Source organism: Furipterus horrens, unplaced genomic scaffold, assembly GCF_987537825.1.
Source record: "Furipterus horrens unplaced genomic scaffold, mFurHor1.1.pri manual_scaffold_7, whole genome shotgun sequence".
NCBI classification, from domain to species: domain Eukaryota; kingdom Metazoa; phylum Chordata; class Mammalia; order Chiroptera; family Furipteridae; genus Furipterus; species Furipterus horrens.
The window spans coordinates 134,737,938-134,753,741 of NW_028327177.1; the positions used below are offsets into that span (position 1 = coordinate 134,737,938).

General features: G+C 49.4%; 1 protein-coding gene across 2 annotated transcripts; it reads left to right on the forward strand.

The window, feature by feature from the left end:
* The first annotated feature begins 65 nt into the window (after positions 1–65).
* SLC25A38 (solute carrier family 25 member 38) lies at positions 66–12,595 on the forward strand. 2 transcript variants are annotated; one of them, XM_090284535.1, is made up of 7 exons: positions 67–448; positions 6,455–6,576; positions 7,148–7,232; positions 7,851–8,030; positions 8,242–8,410; positions 10,445–10,611; positions 11,912–12,595. In XM_090284535.1, exons 1-7 carry the CDS (start codon positions 380–382, stop codon positions 12,032–12,034), a joined length of 915 nt encoding a protein of 304 aa, XP_090140661.1. In that variant the 5' UTR covers positions 67–379; the 3' UTR covers positions 12,035–12,595. The 2 variants fall into 2 exon arrangements, with proteins under 2 accessions (XP_090140662.1, XP_090140661.1); XM_090284536.1 differs by lacking the exon at positions 10,445–10,611 and having other exon boundaries at positions 66–448.
* Positions 12,596–15,804: the final 3,209 nt, after the last annotated feature.

The window sequence follows — 15,804 nt, forward strand, 5'->3', positions numbered from 1 at the left end:
CTCGTCACCAGCTGCAGACCAGCGTCCGACCCCGGAAGTTAAACCCTACAGTTCTAACTAGTTCCTCTGGCCTTCTCCACGCCCCCCGATACATTTAGCCCAAGTGTCGCCAGTCCCGAAGTCTGGGCAGAATGCGCCGGAGAGCAGAGTTGTGGTGTCTGCCGAGCAAGTGAAAAGCCGCAAGTAGTTCCCGGGTGCAGGCTCGTACGGCACTCCAGAGCCACGCGCGCAGCGCCGGACCGCACAGGTCCCGACCCCGACGGGTGCAGACGGTAGAAAGCACGGCTGCCGTAATCGCGTTGTCTTCTGAGTCTCAAGGGCCGGGCCTGAGCTCCCACCGACGGCCCCCTGAGCCCAGAGCACTCCCAGGCCTCCTCCAATGATCCAGAATTCACGCCCCGCGCTGCTGCAACCTCAAGATGTGGGAGACAGGATGGAAACGCTTATGGTAAATTGGCGGGAAGCGCAGGCAGGAGTTCCAGGACTGCCGGCTCGGGGAAGTTGCCGAGGGTCAGCGTCCCTCGTGGAGCCTTTCCCGAACCCTGGATGCGCGCAGAGTTGGGGACTTGACGGGGAAGGAGGAGGGAGAGAGGATTGCAGCCCATCGCTCGGGACAGACGAGCAAAGGTCGCGCTGCCGCCGTGGTATTTGGGTAGAGATGGGCGGAATTGACGGGGCCTTGGGGGCTTTCAGGGCATTGTTCCCGTGAGGCCCAGAACGAGATGTGAGTGCTACGGGAGTCTGCTTAGCGCGGGACGCCTTGAGTGACGGGTGGGAGGACACGCGGGCAGATATTTGGGCTTTCTCAAGGTTCAGTAATAGCGCCAAGCCGGAGACGTTGGGGTAGCTGCGGAGTGGGGGAGGGGGCACCTTTGGGATTTCAGCCCCCAGCCGGCGGGGGAATAGGCGTTGTCAGGGGGGCGCCTCGAGGCCACGCCCTCGAGCGTCCGGGTTGGCTGCGGCGGTCGGGCTGCCGGACTGCCATTGGCGGAGGCGGAGGCGGGGCTGGGCAGGTGCGCCTAGAGCGCTGTTGGGCTGAGTTGGGGCTGGTGGTGGGCGGAGCCCGCAGTGCGGCCTGGACTTGGCTTAGAGGGCTCTGGGCCCGCCGCAGCTCCGTCCGAAATTTGCGTTCGGAGCCTTTCGCCGGGGGCATGGGGCGGCGCGGCGCGGCGCGGCGCGGCGCGGGGCGGGGGCCTTAAAAAAAAAAAAGAGGCGACAGCTATTTGTTTACATGTTTGAACACGTACTTACCTATTTTTCTGGGCCCTCCAGCTCTAGACTCGAGATTTATTGCATTTAAAATTGAATTGGATTTGGATTTACGTTTGAATTGGATTTACTATCTATCACCTATATCTATTTTAATCCTTACCCAAGGTGTATTTTGATTGATTTTTAGAGAGAGGAAGGGAGAGAGAGAAAGATTATGGCTTGCTTGCTTCACGTTTGCGTCCCCACGCCCCCCTACCCCCCCAATGGAATCCGCAGCCTAGATATGTGCCCTGACCCAGTTGAACCCACAGCCTTTGGTGTATGGGACAACGCTTTAACCAATTGAGCCACCCTGCCAGGGCAGTTAATTTTTTCAAAGGGATGTAAAATTAACTTGGAGAACCGGTTTACTAACTATTTAAATGCTGCTTATTGCTTTTGTGTACCTGTAAGTATTGTTGGATAGTTTTTGTCCTACCCATTACTAAAAAAAAAAAAAGGATTACTCATTTTTATTTACTTGAATAACTTTGGGCTATTTAGAAAAAAAATCAAATATGTCCTCAAAGGATGTGGCATTCACTACTGATAATAATTTTAAAACAATTCAAAATGAAAAGTGTAAAATTTTGAAACAATTATATAATCTGTTCTTTTGTTTTAACAGTTAGAGGTTAATCTATACTGCTAGTTGTGGACAAAAAAGGGGGGGGGTATGGAAAGTGACCTCACAGGATGTTCTTGATCATAAATCCTAACTGGCTAGGTCATGGTGAGTAGTCATGCCCCAGGCATACAATTTTTTTTTAGTAAAAGGTTTATCTTTGTCTTAAGCAAACCCTGAATACTGTTTTTTGTTTATACACCTTTGAAATGACCGTATCCCAAAGACCTCCTCTACGGCGAGCTAGCAGAAGGCAAGAGGATGACAGGGCGCCCAAAACTGCGGTTCAAAGACATCTGCAAAAAGGACATGACACAATGCTCCATCAATCTCAACACATGGGAAGTTCAAGCAGACGACCGCCTAGCCTGGAGGCTCTCGGTCAGGCAAGGCACGTCACACGCAGAGGCTGCGCGCAACGAGGAGGCGGTCCAGAAAAGATCGAGGCGGAAGCAGCGTCAACAGCAGCAACAACGGCAATCTGCCTTCACCTGTAACAAGTGTGGCAGGGATTGTCACTCCCGAGTCGGACCGCACAGCCATTCTCGGCGGTGCAGATAGACTCTCAAGAAGCTACGCCATCGTCTCTCGAGACGGACGGCTGCCGACGACGACGACGACCTGACTATGTAGTCAGGGGCACTAACCTCTTTTCCCTTAGATTGTCAAATCTGAAAAATGACAACAGTCCTGGCCAGGTGGCTCAGTTGATTGGAGTGTCTTCCCATAAACTGAAAGGTCACACTTTGGTTCCCGGTCAGGGCACATGCTAGGTTATGGGTTCCATTCCTGGTCAGGGTGCATATGGGAGGCAGTTGATCGATGTTTCTCTCTTCCACCCCCTCTCTGGAAACAATGGATATATACTCAAGTGAGACTTAAAAAAAAAAAAGACAACAGCCATCCAGTGTGAATGAATCAAACTTATGAAACCAATTTTTTTTTGTCAGATTGGCACCAAAAAATACATTTTCTTTTGTGCTGCAGAATTTTAGTAATTAGTTTATGTATGCCATGAGATGGAAAGGGTTGAATATGGCTGGACTAGAGCAATCAAAGAGATGAGCTGAGTGAGGAGGTGGTGGCCATCACCAAGGATAATGGAGCTCTGAGCCAGGATGACAGGAGGTGAATTTGAGAGCTTTTAGGAGGTAGGATGAGCAGGTGCAGAGAGTCTGAGTCAAGGGTGCTGCCCAGGTTTCTGGCTGGGGCAGCTGGGTAGGTAAATGGCAGGGCATTCCCTGGGACAGGGCACCCAGGAGGAGAAGCAGACTGGTGGGGATGGAGGGGAGGGAGAGAGGGGTTCAGGTTTGGAAGGGTCTGAGGTATCGGTGGGACATCAGAGTAGGCGGATAGGTGGGTCTGAAGCTCCGGAAGGAGGTCGCAAGTGTGGGTAGAAGGGTGGGGACTGAAGCCATGGGAGTGGATGGAGGGGCATGGGAGCATCTTTGGGGACAGAAGAAGAGCGTTCCCACTCAAAAAAGAGAAGTGGGAGGAAACCCCTGAAGCTGGAGGAAGCCACTGAGTGCCCGGTGGTCCACTTCAGACTGGGAGTCTGCTGAAAAGAGCCTGACCTTTGAGTCCTGGCCAATAGCTTCCAACCCTGGGACTTAGGACACATTTGTAGCCTCTGTGAGCCCTAGTTTCATTTGTAAAATGGGTTTAAGTACCTAGCTCTTCAGAGTGCTGTGAGCCTGTTGATGTGGTGGGGATGGGCGCCGTGCACAGTGCTGCTCTGGCACGGAGGAGGTGGGGGTTGGCACCTTAAGGCCGGAGGCTGCCAAGGAGGCCGCTGGGGTGGGTTGTGGGGGCAGCCTCCCCCGGTGAGGGGCCATCGGCAGGACCTGGTCACGAAGCAGCAGGTAGACTGAGGAGTCTCGTGCGTCTCCCAGATTTCCCATGGGACAGCCCAGTGTGGACTGGAGAGGAGACAAGTCCGTGCAGGACTGTTGACTGAGCTTCCCTTTTGGCATGTTGAGTTTCAGGCCCCCGAGTGCCTACGGGAGGTGGAGGAGGCGTGGGAGTAACGGAGTCGGAGGAGGGGCTGCCTGGGCTGCAGGGGTGGGCGTTGGGCAAGTGTGGGGTGTGGACGTGGGCGTGGGCAGGGTGAGGCTGCCCTGAGGGGCTGCGGTCGGGGGAGATAAGAGGAGCACCAACATCTGCAGGCAGGCCGAGGGAAGGAAGACCCAGCAGGGCAGCCCGGAGGAGGAGAGGAAACCCAGAACCTGAGAGGCGAGGCCTGCAGCCATTTCATATGCAGCCGGCAGACCGCGTAAGAGGAGGGGGATCCGGGCGGGACAGGGGTCCTGGGATGCAGCCAGTCCTTGGTGAGCACACGGGGCAGCTTCGTAGAGAAGCCCTAGCGGGAGGACAAGTGGTGGGGCCCGAGGGGTGACTAGTGAAGAGGGACAGGAGAAAGCTTGCCTTGTGAGCTTGTTCCGGGCAGGGAGGCGATGCCACTGGAAGGGAGAGGCCAGGTGTGCCGGGGAGAGTGGCTCATTGATGCTGCGAAGTCCCGGCCGATGCCGAGGAACACAGCGCTTCCGGGAGCACCTGCTAGCGGATGGAGCGGGCGCCTCTCCTGGGCGAGTGGGCTCTGCGCGCCGGCACGCACGCACCTGTCGGAGCGCACCTTCTGCTCGGTTTCACTTGTTACCGGTGCTGCCACCTTCTGATACTTTCCCAAGCTACCTGAGCGTAGTTATAAGCCCCAGTATTTTCTGTCTGAACTTATCTAGTCCTTCTCCCAAGTCTTTTATTTTTTTAAATAAAAATTAAGATCTCAAGTATATTTATTTATTTTTAGAGAGAGGGAAGGGAGAGAGAAAGAGGGGGAGAGAAACACCGATAAGTTGCTTTTCACATGCCCCCAGCTGGGGACCTGGCCCGTAACCCAGGCATGTGCCCTGACTGGGTATCGAACCGGTGACCCTTTGGTTCTCAATCCACTGAACCACATCAGCCAGGGCTACCCAACAGTCTTTTTACAAAAAGTAATTAATTAATTTGTTTATTTTATTTTTAGAGAGAGGGGAAAGGAGAAAGAGAGGGAGAGAAACATCACTGTGTGGTTGCCTGTCACTTGCGCCCCCAACTTGGGACCTGACGTGCAACCTAGTCATGTGCCCTGACTGGGAGTCGAACCAGCGACACTTGGCTCGCAGGCCGACTATCCAATCGTCTTTTAAGTTATTCCAGTTATAACTTGAGGCTGGCTGGGTTGGTGGAATATTAAATGATCTCTCTTCTCTGAGAAACATGTATCACAGGTGACGAACATTTTGGTTCTGTATGGTGTGCCTAAAGGCAACTTTATATTCATCTTAATAATGTTTTGGGACCACAGTTTACTATTTATTTAAGAATAATGAACGGAGAGAAGATTTTTTGAATGGAGCTTGCCAATTGACTTCCTTTGGAGAAGAAGGTTTCCTCTCCTGGTTGGATTTTTCCCCCCACAGTATTTCTTAATTGTTTATCAAGAGAAACTATTCCGTAGCTCAGACAATCACGTTTCATAGTTCAGGAGCACGGGTCAGTGACAAACTTTCACAGAACCCACCCCCAAGAAATTCTTGACATTCCAAAATCACTTTGCCCTCTAAAAGATCTCAGGCTTCCTCATGGCCTCAAACGCGGTCACAGAATCGTAATTTCTATAGAAATCGGTGTAGGTCATCTTTCTTGGTTCAGCCATAGCAAACTTACTGAAATCCACAACACCCAGAGGTGCAATGATCGCTCCAACAATATGGGATTGCACATGCTTGTCCAGAAGGCCATGCAGCTGAGGTTTTGTCAAAACGCTAGGAGGCTTGCTAGTTACATTCCCCTTAACACCAGCATCCTCCCTGATGGAGAAGTGGACAACCTCTCCTTGGATTTTTAAAAGTGCCTTCTCACACCATGTGTGACTGAGGCTGGACCCTGGGGCATGCTCAGAGGTCTCTGAGGCCTGCCTGGGGAAAGTGCAGTTCGTTTTGATGGAGTCCTGCCCTTCCTGGTGGTGCCTCTGGAGTTGCCATTGTGTGTGACTATCCTGGTTTAAAGGAGAGCCAGCAAGACCAGGAAAGGCCCTGGGTCTGCGGCACCCACTGTGAGACACATGTGGGTGTAAGTGAAGGGGAACGCGTTAAATTAAGGAAACTCACAGGTTTCACAAGAAGTGGCACCTCTGCCTTACTGCTGAGCTTAGGGTTTCGTTTCCTTTGTCTTGTTCCTGTAAACACCTACAGGCCAGGGGAGCCTGGAAACCAGACTGTCCTGTTGATTTTGCTTTTGTGATGATAAGGAGATGGGCAGTGACTTATTGTGGGGACACAGGAGGAGGTTTGGTCAGTGACCTAATTCACAGATGCAAATAGATGTGGTGCTCAGTAGGAGCAAAGTTATTATCAATACCCCTCGCTCTGTGCTGTGCTCTCAACGACCTGGCAGCGCTGCCCACGCCTGGCTACACTGTTCCCTCCTCTGAAGTATGAAGATAAGGCAGGGCGCCACCAGTGAGTTTCTAAGGGACCCTCGCACAGGCGAGGCTTGCTGCAGCAGAGCTGCTGACAGTGTCTCCTTGTCCTGCAGCTGCATCCGGTGATCAAAGCTTTCCTGTGCGGCTCCATCAGTGGCACATGCTCTACCCTCCTCTTCCAACCCCTGGACCTCCTCAAAACGCGCCTGCAGACGCTCCAGCCCTCGGCCCCCGGGTGAGGCGGCTTCTCAGACATGGCAGCACCTGCACTGTGTTAAGTCAACTCCCACCCTGCTGAGTGCTCACAGGGGGAACAAGCCAGGCCAAGCTTTCATGGGCTTGCTGTATATTCTCCTCTGGGAATACGTTTTACATTAATTAACGTAATTTAATGTTCCTTCAATGGGGTCCTTCCCTGAGCAGCTTCCTGGCATCTGCCCCAGTGACATTTGCATTTTATTTTGCTAGCCTGTAATGTCAGAACTGTGCAGCAGGTACTGATTGTCTTTTTTGTGTCCCCGTGTTGGGTTCAGCACTGGGGGAAGTATGCAATACATATAAACCAGAAGGTGCCCTGTTGCTTGTAGTATGAATGGGTGGATATGGATACACACGTAAGTGTCAGGTCGTGACACGTAAGAACTCCGAGATTGCGGGGCACATTGTAGAGATTCTTAAGGGCCCCAGGGAAGAGTCCATGTGGAGAAGTCTTTGAGTGGGGGTTCTCTCTCTTTTTTTTCTTTTGAGTTGGGATGTGCTCTGAGTGATTTTTTTCTTCCTGCCTCTATGTTGTCCCCTGTCCACAGATCCAGACGCGTCGGGATGTTGGCTCTGCTCCTGCAGGTGATCCGCACTGAGAGTCCTCTTGGCCTCTGGAAAGGGATGTCCCCTGTAAGCTGCCTTTTGGATCTTTTCTTGCACCCTCCTCCGTAACTAGCCACTCCTCAGCTACCTCACGTGTCCCCTCCTTTAAGCAAGTGTGAGCATTGGAAGAGGCAGGAGGACCTCCGTGGTCTTCCCACTGGTGTCTCCGTTACTGGCCTCTTTGTGAGGGCCAGGGACTGTGACGTCTGTACCTAACAAGGCCTCACTTCTTAGTGCAGCGCAGTCCTCGGGCAGACACAGCTGGCCGCAGAGTGCTGAGACCACCACAGGAGCACTTCTTTGCCAGAAGGCTTTTTCTGGCCTTAGGAATTCCCTTTGGCATGGCAGTGCCCGGGAATGAACGCTCACCCCAATGAGAAATGAGAGTTGAGGTTTAGACCTCACTCCCCTCCTCCCTACACAGGTGCCCGGAGTTCCCCTGACGGAGATTAGGTTGCCCATGGCAGTAACTGATTGGATAACACACCCTTTATTGGCCGCCTCCCCTCTCTCCTATTGGGGTTCCCTCCACACCTGAACTCAACTACTTGCATGCAAATCCTGGGTCTTTCGGGAAACCCGGCTATGACAGTATCTTATCGTGCGGGTCTTTCTTTCCTCCTCCGACCCCCATCCCTCCGGCAGTCCATTGTGAGGTGTGTCCCGGGCGTTGGCATCTACTTCGGAACCCTCTACTCTCTGAAGCAATACTTCCTGCGGGGCCACCCCCCCACCGCCATGGAGTCGGTCATACTGGGGGTGGGCTCTCGCTCATTTGCAGGGGTCTGCATGTCACCCATCACCGTCATCAAGACACGTTACGAGGTGAGTTTTAATACTTTAGGCCCTCAGGGAGGGAAAACAGAGGCATGGGGCTCTTGAGTCAAGTGGCCACTGATGTCACCTCCCAGTTTATAAATCAACAGAGGCTGATGTGGCCAGAGAACCCATTTGTGTATGCGGTGCCCGGTAATGCCCCCTACCCTGAAATGCCCAGGGTCGTCGGTGAGTCGCTGGTCCTGTGCTTCCTTTGCAGAGCGGCAGGTATGGCTACGAGAGCATCTACGCAGCCCTGAGGAGCATCTATCGCAGTGAGGGCCACCGGGGCCTCTTCAGTGGCCTGACAGCCACGCTCCTTCGTGACGCACCCTTTTCTGGACTCTACCTGATGTTTTACAACCAGACCAAAATCATCGTGTCCCATGGTATGGGTAAAGGAAGGTGTGGCTGGGAAGAGAGCTCCCCAAAACACATTCTCACCACTTTCTCTGCGACTCTCTGTTGTGACTAGGAGACCATTTGTTGCTCCTTAGCCGCTCCAGATCCTTAGCAGAGTTTTAGGAACTGAGCCTGAGCATTGTGGGAGGCAGAGGCCGATTCCCCACTGCGGTCCATTGTGAGGTGTATCCCCGGCATTGGGACGTGGCAGACCTGGTCCCTTTGGAAAGGGATGTACTGTAATGCTTGAGTGGGGAATGGGGTGAAATATAGCACTTACACACAGGTCCTATAAGAATAGTTCCTAAATTTACCTGATCTTAAGGTTGCTGGGTCCCATCCAAGACCTCCTAAATCAGAAGCGTGGTGGTAAGACCTGGGAGTCAGTATTTTTCAAGGTGTACTATATGTGGTTCCTTTTTCAGACAAGTTTGGGAAATGCCAAATAGGAGCTGGGAGGAAAATATTAGTTTCACCTCCCTGCTGTGTCCCCCAGCAACGTGGCTTTGGGCCCTCCATTTGGGTGGAGAGAAAGGTGCCAAACCTGAGGCATCCTGGCAGGCCCACCCTTTCAGTAAGCTCATGTCGGACAAGACGTGAGCAAAATCATTGGGCAGTAGACACCCACCCAGGCAGAGCCAGGTGTTGATAGAAACATCCTGGAGAATGGCCCTGCGTTCAGTATGGTGTCTGTGGATGACTTGAGCAAGGAATTGTACGCAAGATCAATTAATTGGGAAAGCTGGAGTGTCGGCATCATGGCAGTGGTGACGGGCTGCAGTTGCGGTGCTCGGGGGATTAGCTTCCCCCCGGGCACCAGTGGGTGGTGTGACGCTGCAAGTCACAGCCTTATTCTGCAGTACCAAGGTTAGGGCAATGGGCAACTGGCATGTACATTTTTAGCATCTCAACCCATCTTCTAAGTTTTTTAAAATTTGGTATTAGAAATCATTTTAGACTCACAAAAAAGCCACAAGGATGATATAAATAACTTCATAGTCCTTTATTATTCTCTTTCTATGTGTATAATTGTTTTTTTTTTTCAAACCATTTAAGAGTAAGTTGCAGACATGACGTCCCTTTACCCTTCAATACTCAGTATGTGTTTCTTAAGAACAAAGACATTCTTATGTAACCATCTTACCAGTTTCAGGCAATCTAACATATATACAGTTCTTTTACTTTTTTTTAAGATCTTATTTATTTTTGAGAGAAGGAAAGAGAGGGAGAGAAATATCAATTGCTTGCCTCTCCCACATGCCCTGATGGGGACTGAACTCACAACCCAGGCCTGTGCCCTGACTGGGAATTGAACAGCAACCTTTAGCTTTCTGGGATGATGCCCAACCAACTTAGCCACGCCAGTCACGGGCAACATAGATATAGTTCTCTGAAGTCAAATGATAGTCTTAATATCTGCAGTTGTTCCAACAGTATACTGTATGGCAACCTTTATTTTTTATTTTCCAGAGTATAAGCCACCCTCATAATCTCAGCCTGGGTTTATCCGAGGTTCCCTTGCGACTAGATTCAGTTATACATTTTTAGCAAAAGGACCTACCTCGTATATGATATTGTGTCCCCCGTGCCTTACATCAGGAAGCTCATGACGTCAGTTTCACCCATTGTGGGTGATGTTAACTTTTTATCATGTGGCTAAGATAGTGCCTCCACTGAAAACTCAGTTATGTTTTCTTTTGTAATTTGTAAGTATGTGTGGGCAGGTACTTTGAACCTATATAAATCCATATAAAACATCCTGTTCCTTTCATCCATATGTTTGAGCATCAGTCATTGGTTGTTGCCTGAATTAATTATTACATGATGGGTGTAAAAGGATGAAATTTTCACTCCATTATTCCATCTGCATTTATTAGTTATACCTTTAAATTTTTAAATTCTTTGTTTGAATCTGTACCCTTCTGGCTTTGGGGAAGAATCAGTGGGCAACTTGGCATTGACACTTATCCGATGCATGTGAACTTTATGTATAACTGAATGTTGCCTTTGTCCTATTTCAGACCAGTTGGATGCTGCTCTTGTTCCCGCTGTAAATTTCAGCTGCGGGATATTTGCTGGTATTCTGGCCTCACTGGTAACTCAGCCTGCGGATGTTATCAAAACTCACATGCAGCTCTCCCCAGGGAAATTTCGGTGGATTGGACAAGCAGTGACAGTCATCTTCAAGGTAAGGCTAGAGAATAAATATTGGTTCTTGTTGTGGTTACAGCTCTCTCTAGAGGTAACTCTTAGCCTTTACACAAGAAAATTACTTGGGGAGTTTTACAAATCCCCGTTCCCAGGTCACAGCCTCCGCTGATGATATCGGGCTCTCTGGAGGGTGAATCCCAGGTGTCAGTATTTAAATTCCCCAGTGGTTCCAATGTGTTACCAAGGTTGAGAACCACTGCTAAAAATCTGTGGGTTTTTTGGGGGGTGGGGGTGCCTCCAATAGGATAACCTGTGATGTTTGTTAAGGGTTCTACCCCAGATCTATTGAGTCAGGTGAACGGGGCGGGGGGGGGGGGGTGGCTAAGGATCCGATCAAGGGCCCAGGAGGAAATAGAGTCAGGAAAAACTATTTCTAGCAGTTTGCGCTTATACCAGTGCTATTACTGAGGGAGTCAAGTACAGCAGACGTAAAGTCCACGAAAGGCCTATTTAAAAGCCACTGCGGTGGCCCTTGGGAAACGTGTACTGTTGTCACCCACCAGATAGTCTTGTCCACGGCAAATTTGTCACCCACATCATTAGCTTTTTCTGTACTTCTCAATTTTTCAGCAGGGGAAACATGTAAGCACATGCATCAGGTATCTGTTCCACCCTGGATATAAACAAGTATTTGTAAAGCTGATCATATTCCTCACCCTGCTTAAGTTGCCTGCTTCTCTTCACCTAAAATCATAAAGTTTGAACTATATTCTTCAGTATATGTGAAAATGGCAGGAATGAGAGCAGTAGGAATGAACAAACCAATCCAAATTATGGGGGAGGAATAAAAGGTTTTGTCTTTAAATTCTTATATAGAGCCACCAAGAATATACAGTTAATTACAAAATAAATAAATAAATAAAAAGAATAAAAGCTCCTTCTAGGCATGGAAATTGCCAAAAAAGGCGCCTTTTTCCTTCAGCCTGGGCCCGGGCTTGGCGAGCGGCCCTTGGTCAGGACTCCAGCTGCCCCTTGGGGCCTGGCGCTGTGCGCACGGCACCAGCTGACCCCTGTACACAGCAGCCCTGGGGAAAGGTTTTCAGCTAAGAAATGAACCGCCCTGGATAGAGCAAGCCTAGAAAGGTGAAGTTTAGCAGCTAGGCAAAAAACAATTTAAAGCTTATTGTTTCCTTGGACCCCTTAGTCATAGTTTTAACATTACTTATAAAAGTCTAAAAACTAAGACTAAAAAATGGGGTAACAAGAGCGAGGCCCTCTTGTGCCAGGTACAATCGTACTGCTACTTCACAGAGTACTGACGTTTGTTTTCCGCCTAGGACTATGGGCTGCGTGGCTTCTTCCAAGGCGGTGTGCCCCGGGCGCTCCGCAGGACTCTGATGGCCGCCATGGCGTGGACAGTCTATGAAGAGATGATGGCCAAGATGGGCCTCAAGTCCTGACCGCGAGGGCACTGGGAAAAGATGGGTTCTGTTGTTGCCCTGCCTGGTTTCTGCCAAGGGCTGCTTCATCTCACTGTCCTGGAGTGAGGTGAAGTCCTGTCTGGAAAGCCAGGCAGATATGTCACCTTGTTACCCAGTGCAAGTAGGGAATAGATGGGCCTGACTCAAGCCTTGAGAATCTCCCCAAAGAGGAGCCACTGATACTTACAGCACATGGGGGAGTTTGGGGAAGGGTTTGCGTCCCCTCCCTGCAAGGCTGCTTGAAAGCATTTCCCCAGAGAGAGCTCTTGTCAGGAGTCTCTGCTTCTGCCACCCACCTACACGGAGTTGCCTCTTTGGATCTTTTCCTGGGCAAGGAGTTGCAAAGCCAGAGAATCTGTGGGCCACCCGCTGTGGCTGAGGGGCTCCAGCTGGGGGGCTGAGCAGAGGTGGTGGTTCTGCAGAGAGGAGTCACTGTCACCTGGCCAGAGTCTACCTCTGCAGTGACGTTAGGGTGAGGAGAAAAGCTGCCATTACTTCATTGGTTCTTCCTCAGCTTTGCAGATGCTCTGCAGGAGGGGAGGGCCGTGGCTTCCTAGCCTCGAAGCATCCAAATAAAGTTCACGAGTATCTTGGCCCCAGCACTGTTTCAGCGGAGTTCTGCTATTTTTCTGCAGCTAAAGTTCAGATGAATAAAATGAAGCACTTTTTCGTTAAACTGGTTGGAAAACCTAGTGCTATCACTCTGTTTTAGGTCCTGCATAGGTCCCCAAACTTAGAACCTAAAATTTTTAAACAGCTTTACTTTACTTGCCATCAAGTTACCCATTTCAAATATACAGTTTAGTGATTGTTAGTAACTTTGCTAAGGGGTACAGCCTTCACCATGTATCAGTTTTACAACATATTCATTCCACCCTAAGATCTCATTTACAATTAATTCTCATTCTGAACCCCAGCCCCAGGCAGCCACTGATCTACTTTCTGTCTGTAAATCTGTATACCTCATGTTAATGGAGTCATACAATATGCGGGCTCATGCGTCTGGCGTCTTTCACTTTGCATAAGGTATCTGAGGTTCATCCATGATGTGGCATAGCCAACACTTTGTCCTTTTTTTTATGACAGAATCCTATTGTGTAGTATGCCCATACCAATATGTTAGTTATCCACTCACCAGTGGACTGACATTTGAATTGTTTCCACTTTGGGGCTCTTATGAATGATGCCACTATAAACACTCATGTACACGTGCTTCTGTGGAGGTACATTACTTCTCACATTTTCATTTGTCCTGCCAAAGTAGATTTACATGATACAAGTAATAGAGTAATTAAACTCACAACTGTGAACCTACCTTTGCCCGCTTCTGTTTGCCTAGGAATCTCATTGCTGGATCATGTGGTAACTATGCTTAATCATTCAAGAAAGTACCAACTTTTCCAAAGTGGCTGAACCGGCTTACACTCCCACAGCAGTGTCTGAGGATCCCTGTCCCTCACATCCTCCTCAACACGTGTTACTCTGTCTGTTTTATTTACTACAGCCATTCTAATGGGTACCCAGGTTTTTCTATCAACTTTCAGGTTTACGAAAGCTTTATTCAAAAGGCAAAAGGGACGTTTGGGCTGTGATCCAGGCAGTCCAGGTTGAAAGCTTGGCTTTCCACTTACTAGACACTTGAATTTGTGTAGGAAATGGAGATAGTGATATTTCCTAACCTAAGGGTGGTGGTGAGGCTTAAGTGAGCAAACTATCAGTTTTCTAGGGCTGCCAAAACAAATTAGCGCAAACTGGGCAGCTCCTAACAACAGAAATTGATTCTCATAATTCTGGATCCTACAAATCTAAAATCAAGGTGTCAGCAGGGCCAACTCTGCAGGCTCTAGTTCCTTGTCTCCCAGCTTGAGGGGAAGAGAGGAAAGAAGAGAGAGAAACATTGGTTGGTTGCCACTGGTACGCACCCTGACCAGGGGCTGAACCTGTAACCTAGGCATGTGCCCTGACGGAATTGAACCTGCCACTTTTTGGTTAACGGGGCTACAACCCAACTGACTGAGCTGCACCAGCCAGCGCCAGAATGGCCCCATCTTAACTTGGTTACATCTGCAAAGACCCTGTTTCCAAATAAGTTTACTTAAGAACTGGGGTTAAGGACTTCAACATATCTTTTTGGGGGACACAAATCAACCCATAACACATGTTAAGTTCTATGGTTTATCAGTTTAAGTTTATACTTTAGGTTTTAGGTTAAAATGTCCTATTCAAAACCAAAACAAATGTAGAAAAGAATAGAAAACAAAGAAAGATACTAATCTCATAGTGGCACCCAAGTCCCCAGAGCTCAGTGTCCAGCTCTGAAGACTGGAAATGGTGTGCTGGGGCAGGAATGAAGGGAGGGCAGGTTGACACCAACACTGGACGGAGTGGCTGCCTCCTAAGAACTGAGACTCAGCCAGGATCTTCAGGTCCTTTCTCGACGTCTCTTCAGTCTCTGATTCTCATCTTGGGCTGTTGGAGCCTAATGTTAGTGAAGCCCCTGGGAGGGGAGGGGCAGAGTTGAGGCCCAGAGGTGTGGGCTTCATCCCAGGGCAGATCTGCCCCCCTTGCACTTGGCTGGTGTATTTCAGCCACCAGAGACTCTTCAATGCCCTACACTTGTTCTTTCGGGGGCAAATAATCATAGGATTGGAGAAATTATCTCATTTCCTGTAAACATGGTGTAAAACTGAAACTTTCCTTTGTGAACTGTGATTCTTGTTTTTCTCTTCTGTCCTGCAGTCTCCCGCAAGTATTAAACTTCAAACAGGAAGTGGCTAGTCGAGCTTCTGCTGGCTTTGTAATCCTTGCTCAGTGCCGCCCCTCCTTTTTTTTTTTATTTTTTTTATTGATTCATTTTTGGCTGCCTCATTTAATGCAGATTATTGAGAGGCGGGGATTTGTGGGAGGAAACAGCCTTCTGGAACTAAAAGAGGGATGCACCTTGTAGATGAGAGCCAAAAGAAGAGGAATGCAAAGCTTTCAAGCTGTTGCTGTAGTCAGTTTCCAGAAATATATTGTCAAATATTTCAAACAATCACGAGAGTGGAGCCTTTCATTCACATCACCCAGATGAAACAATGGTCGGGACTTTGCCACTTGCTCCTCCTCCCACTCTTCCCTCACTTCTTCGTGAAGCTTTTAAAAGCAGATCGCAGACATCACACCTCTCACCTTTCCATACTTGAATATGCACCTCTCAAAGCTGTGGACGCTTTTCTTACATAACTGCAATGTTATTATCCCACCTGGAAAAAGCAAAAAATATTTGTTTGCAGCCCATATTCACGTTTCTGTCTCAAAAAATGGTCAAAGTTGATTTGTATCAGGATTCAAATAAGGTCCTGAGATTCTTTCACCAGCTGTTCAAAAGGGTGAGTAACTTGGGGGCAAACCATGATTAGAGTCCTGTGGGCCTAATCAAGCCAGGGAACCTAGCAATCACGATTGTGGGGGTCGCGAAGCTGAGATCTGCTCAGGAAGGCAATGCCCCTTCAGGGCCCTCCTCTTCTCCCCTCCTCTCCTCCTTCCCCCGTCTGAGCTGTGTGCACTTCTAGCTTCTTGCTGAACTCAAATTCTCAAATCTCAGCTTTTGTCACCACGCGGTCTCCCAAAAATGCTGGTTCAAGGCAACAGCCTCTAGGTGTTATTTCAGCTTCCAAGTCCTGGCTCCCTGGGAACCACTTAGGTAGCTGATAAACACTGGAGTCTCAGGTCGATGGTTCTCAAACTTGGCTTCCCACTGGAATCAT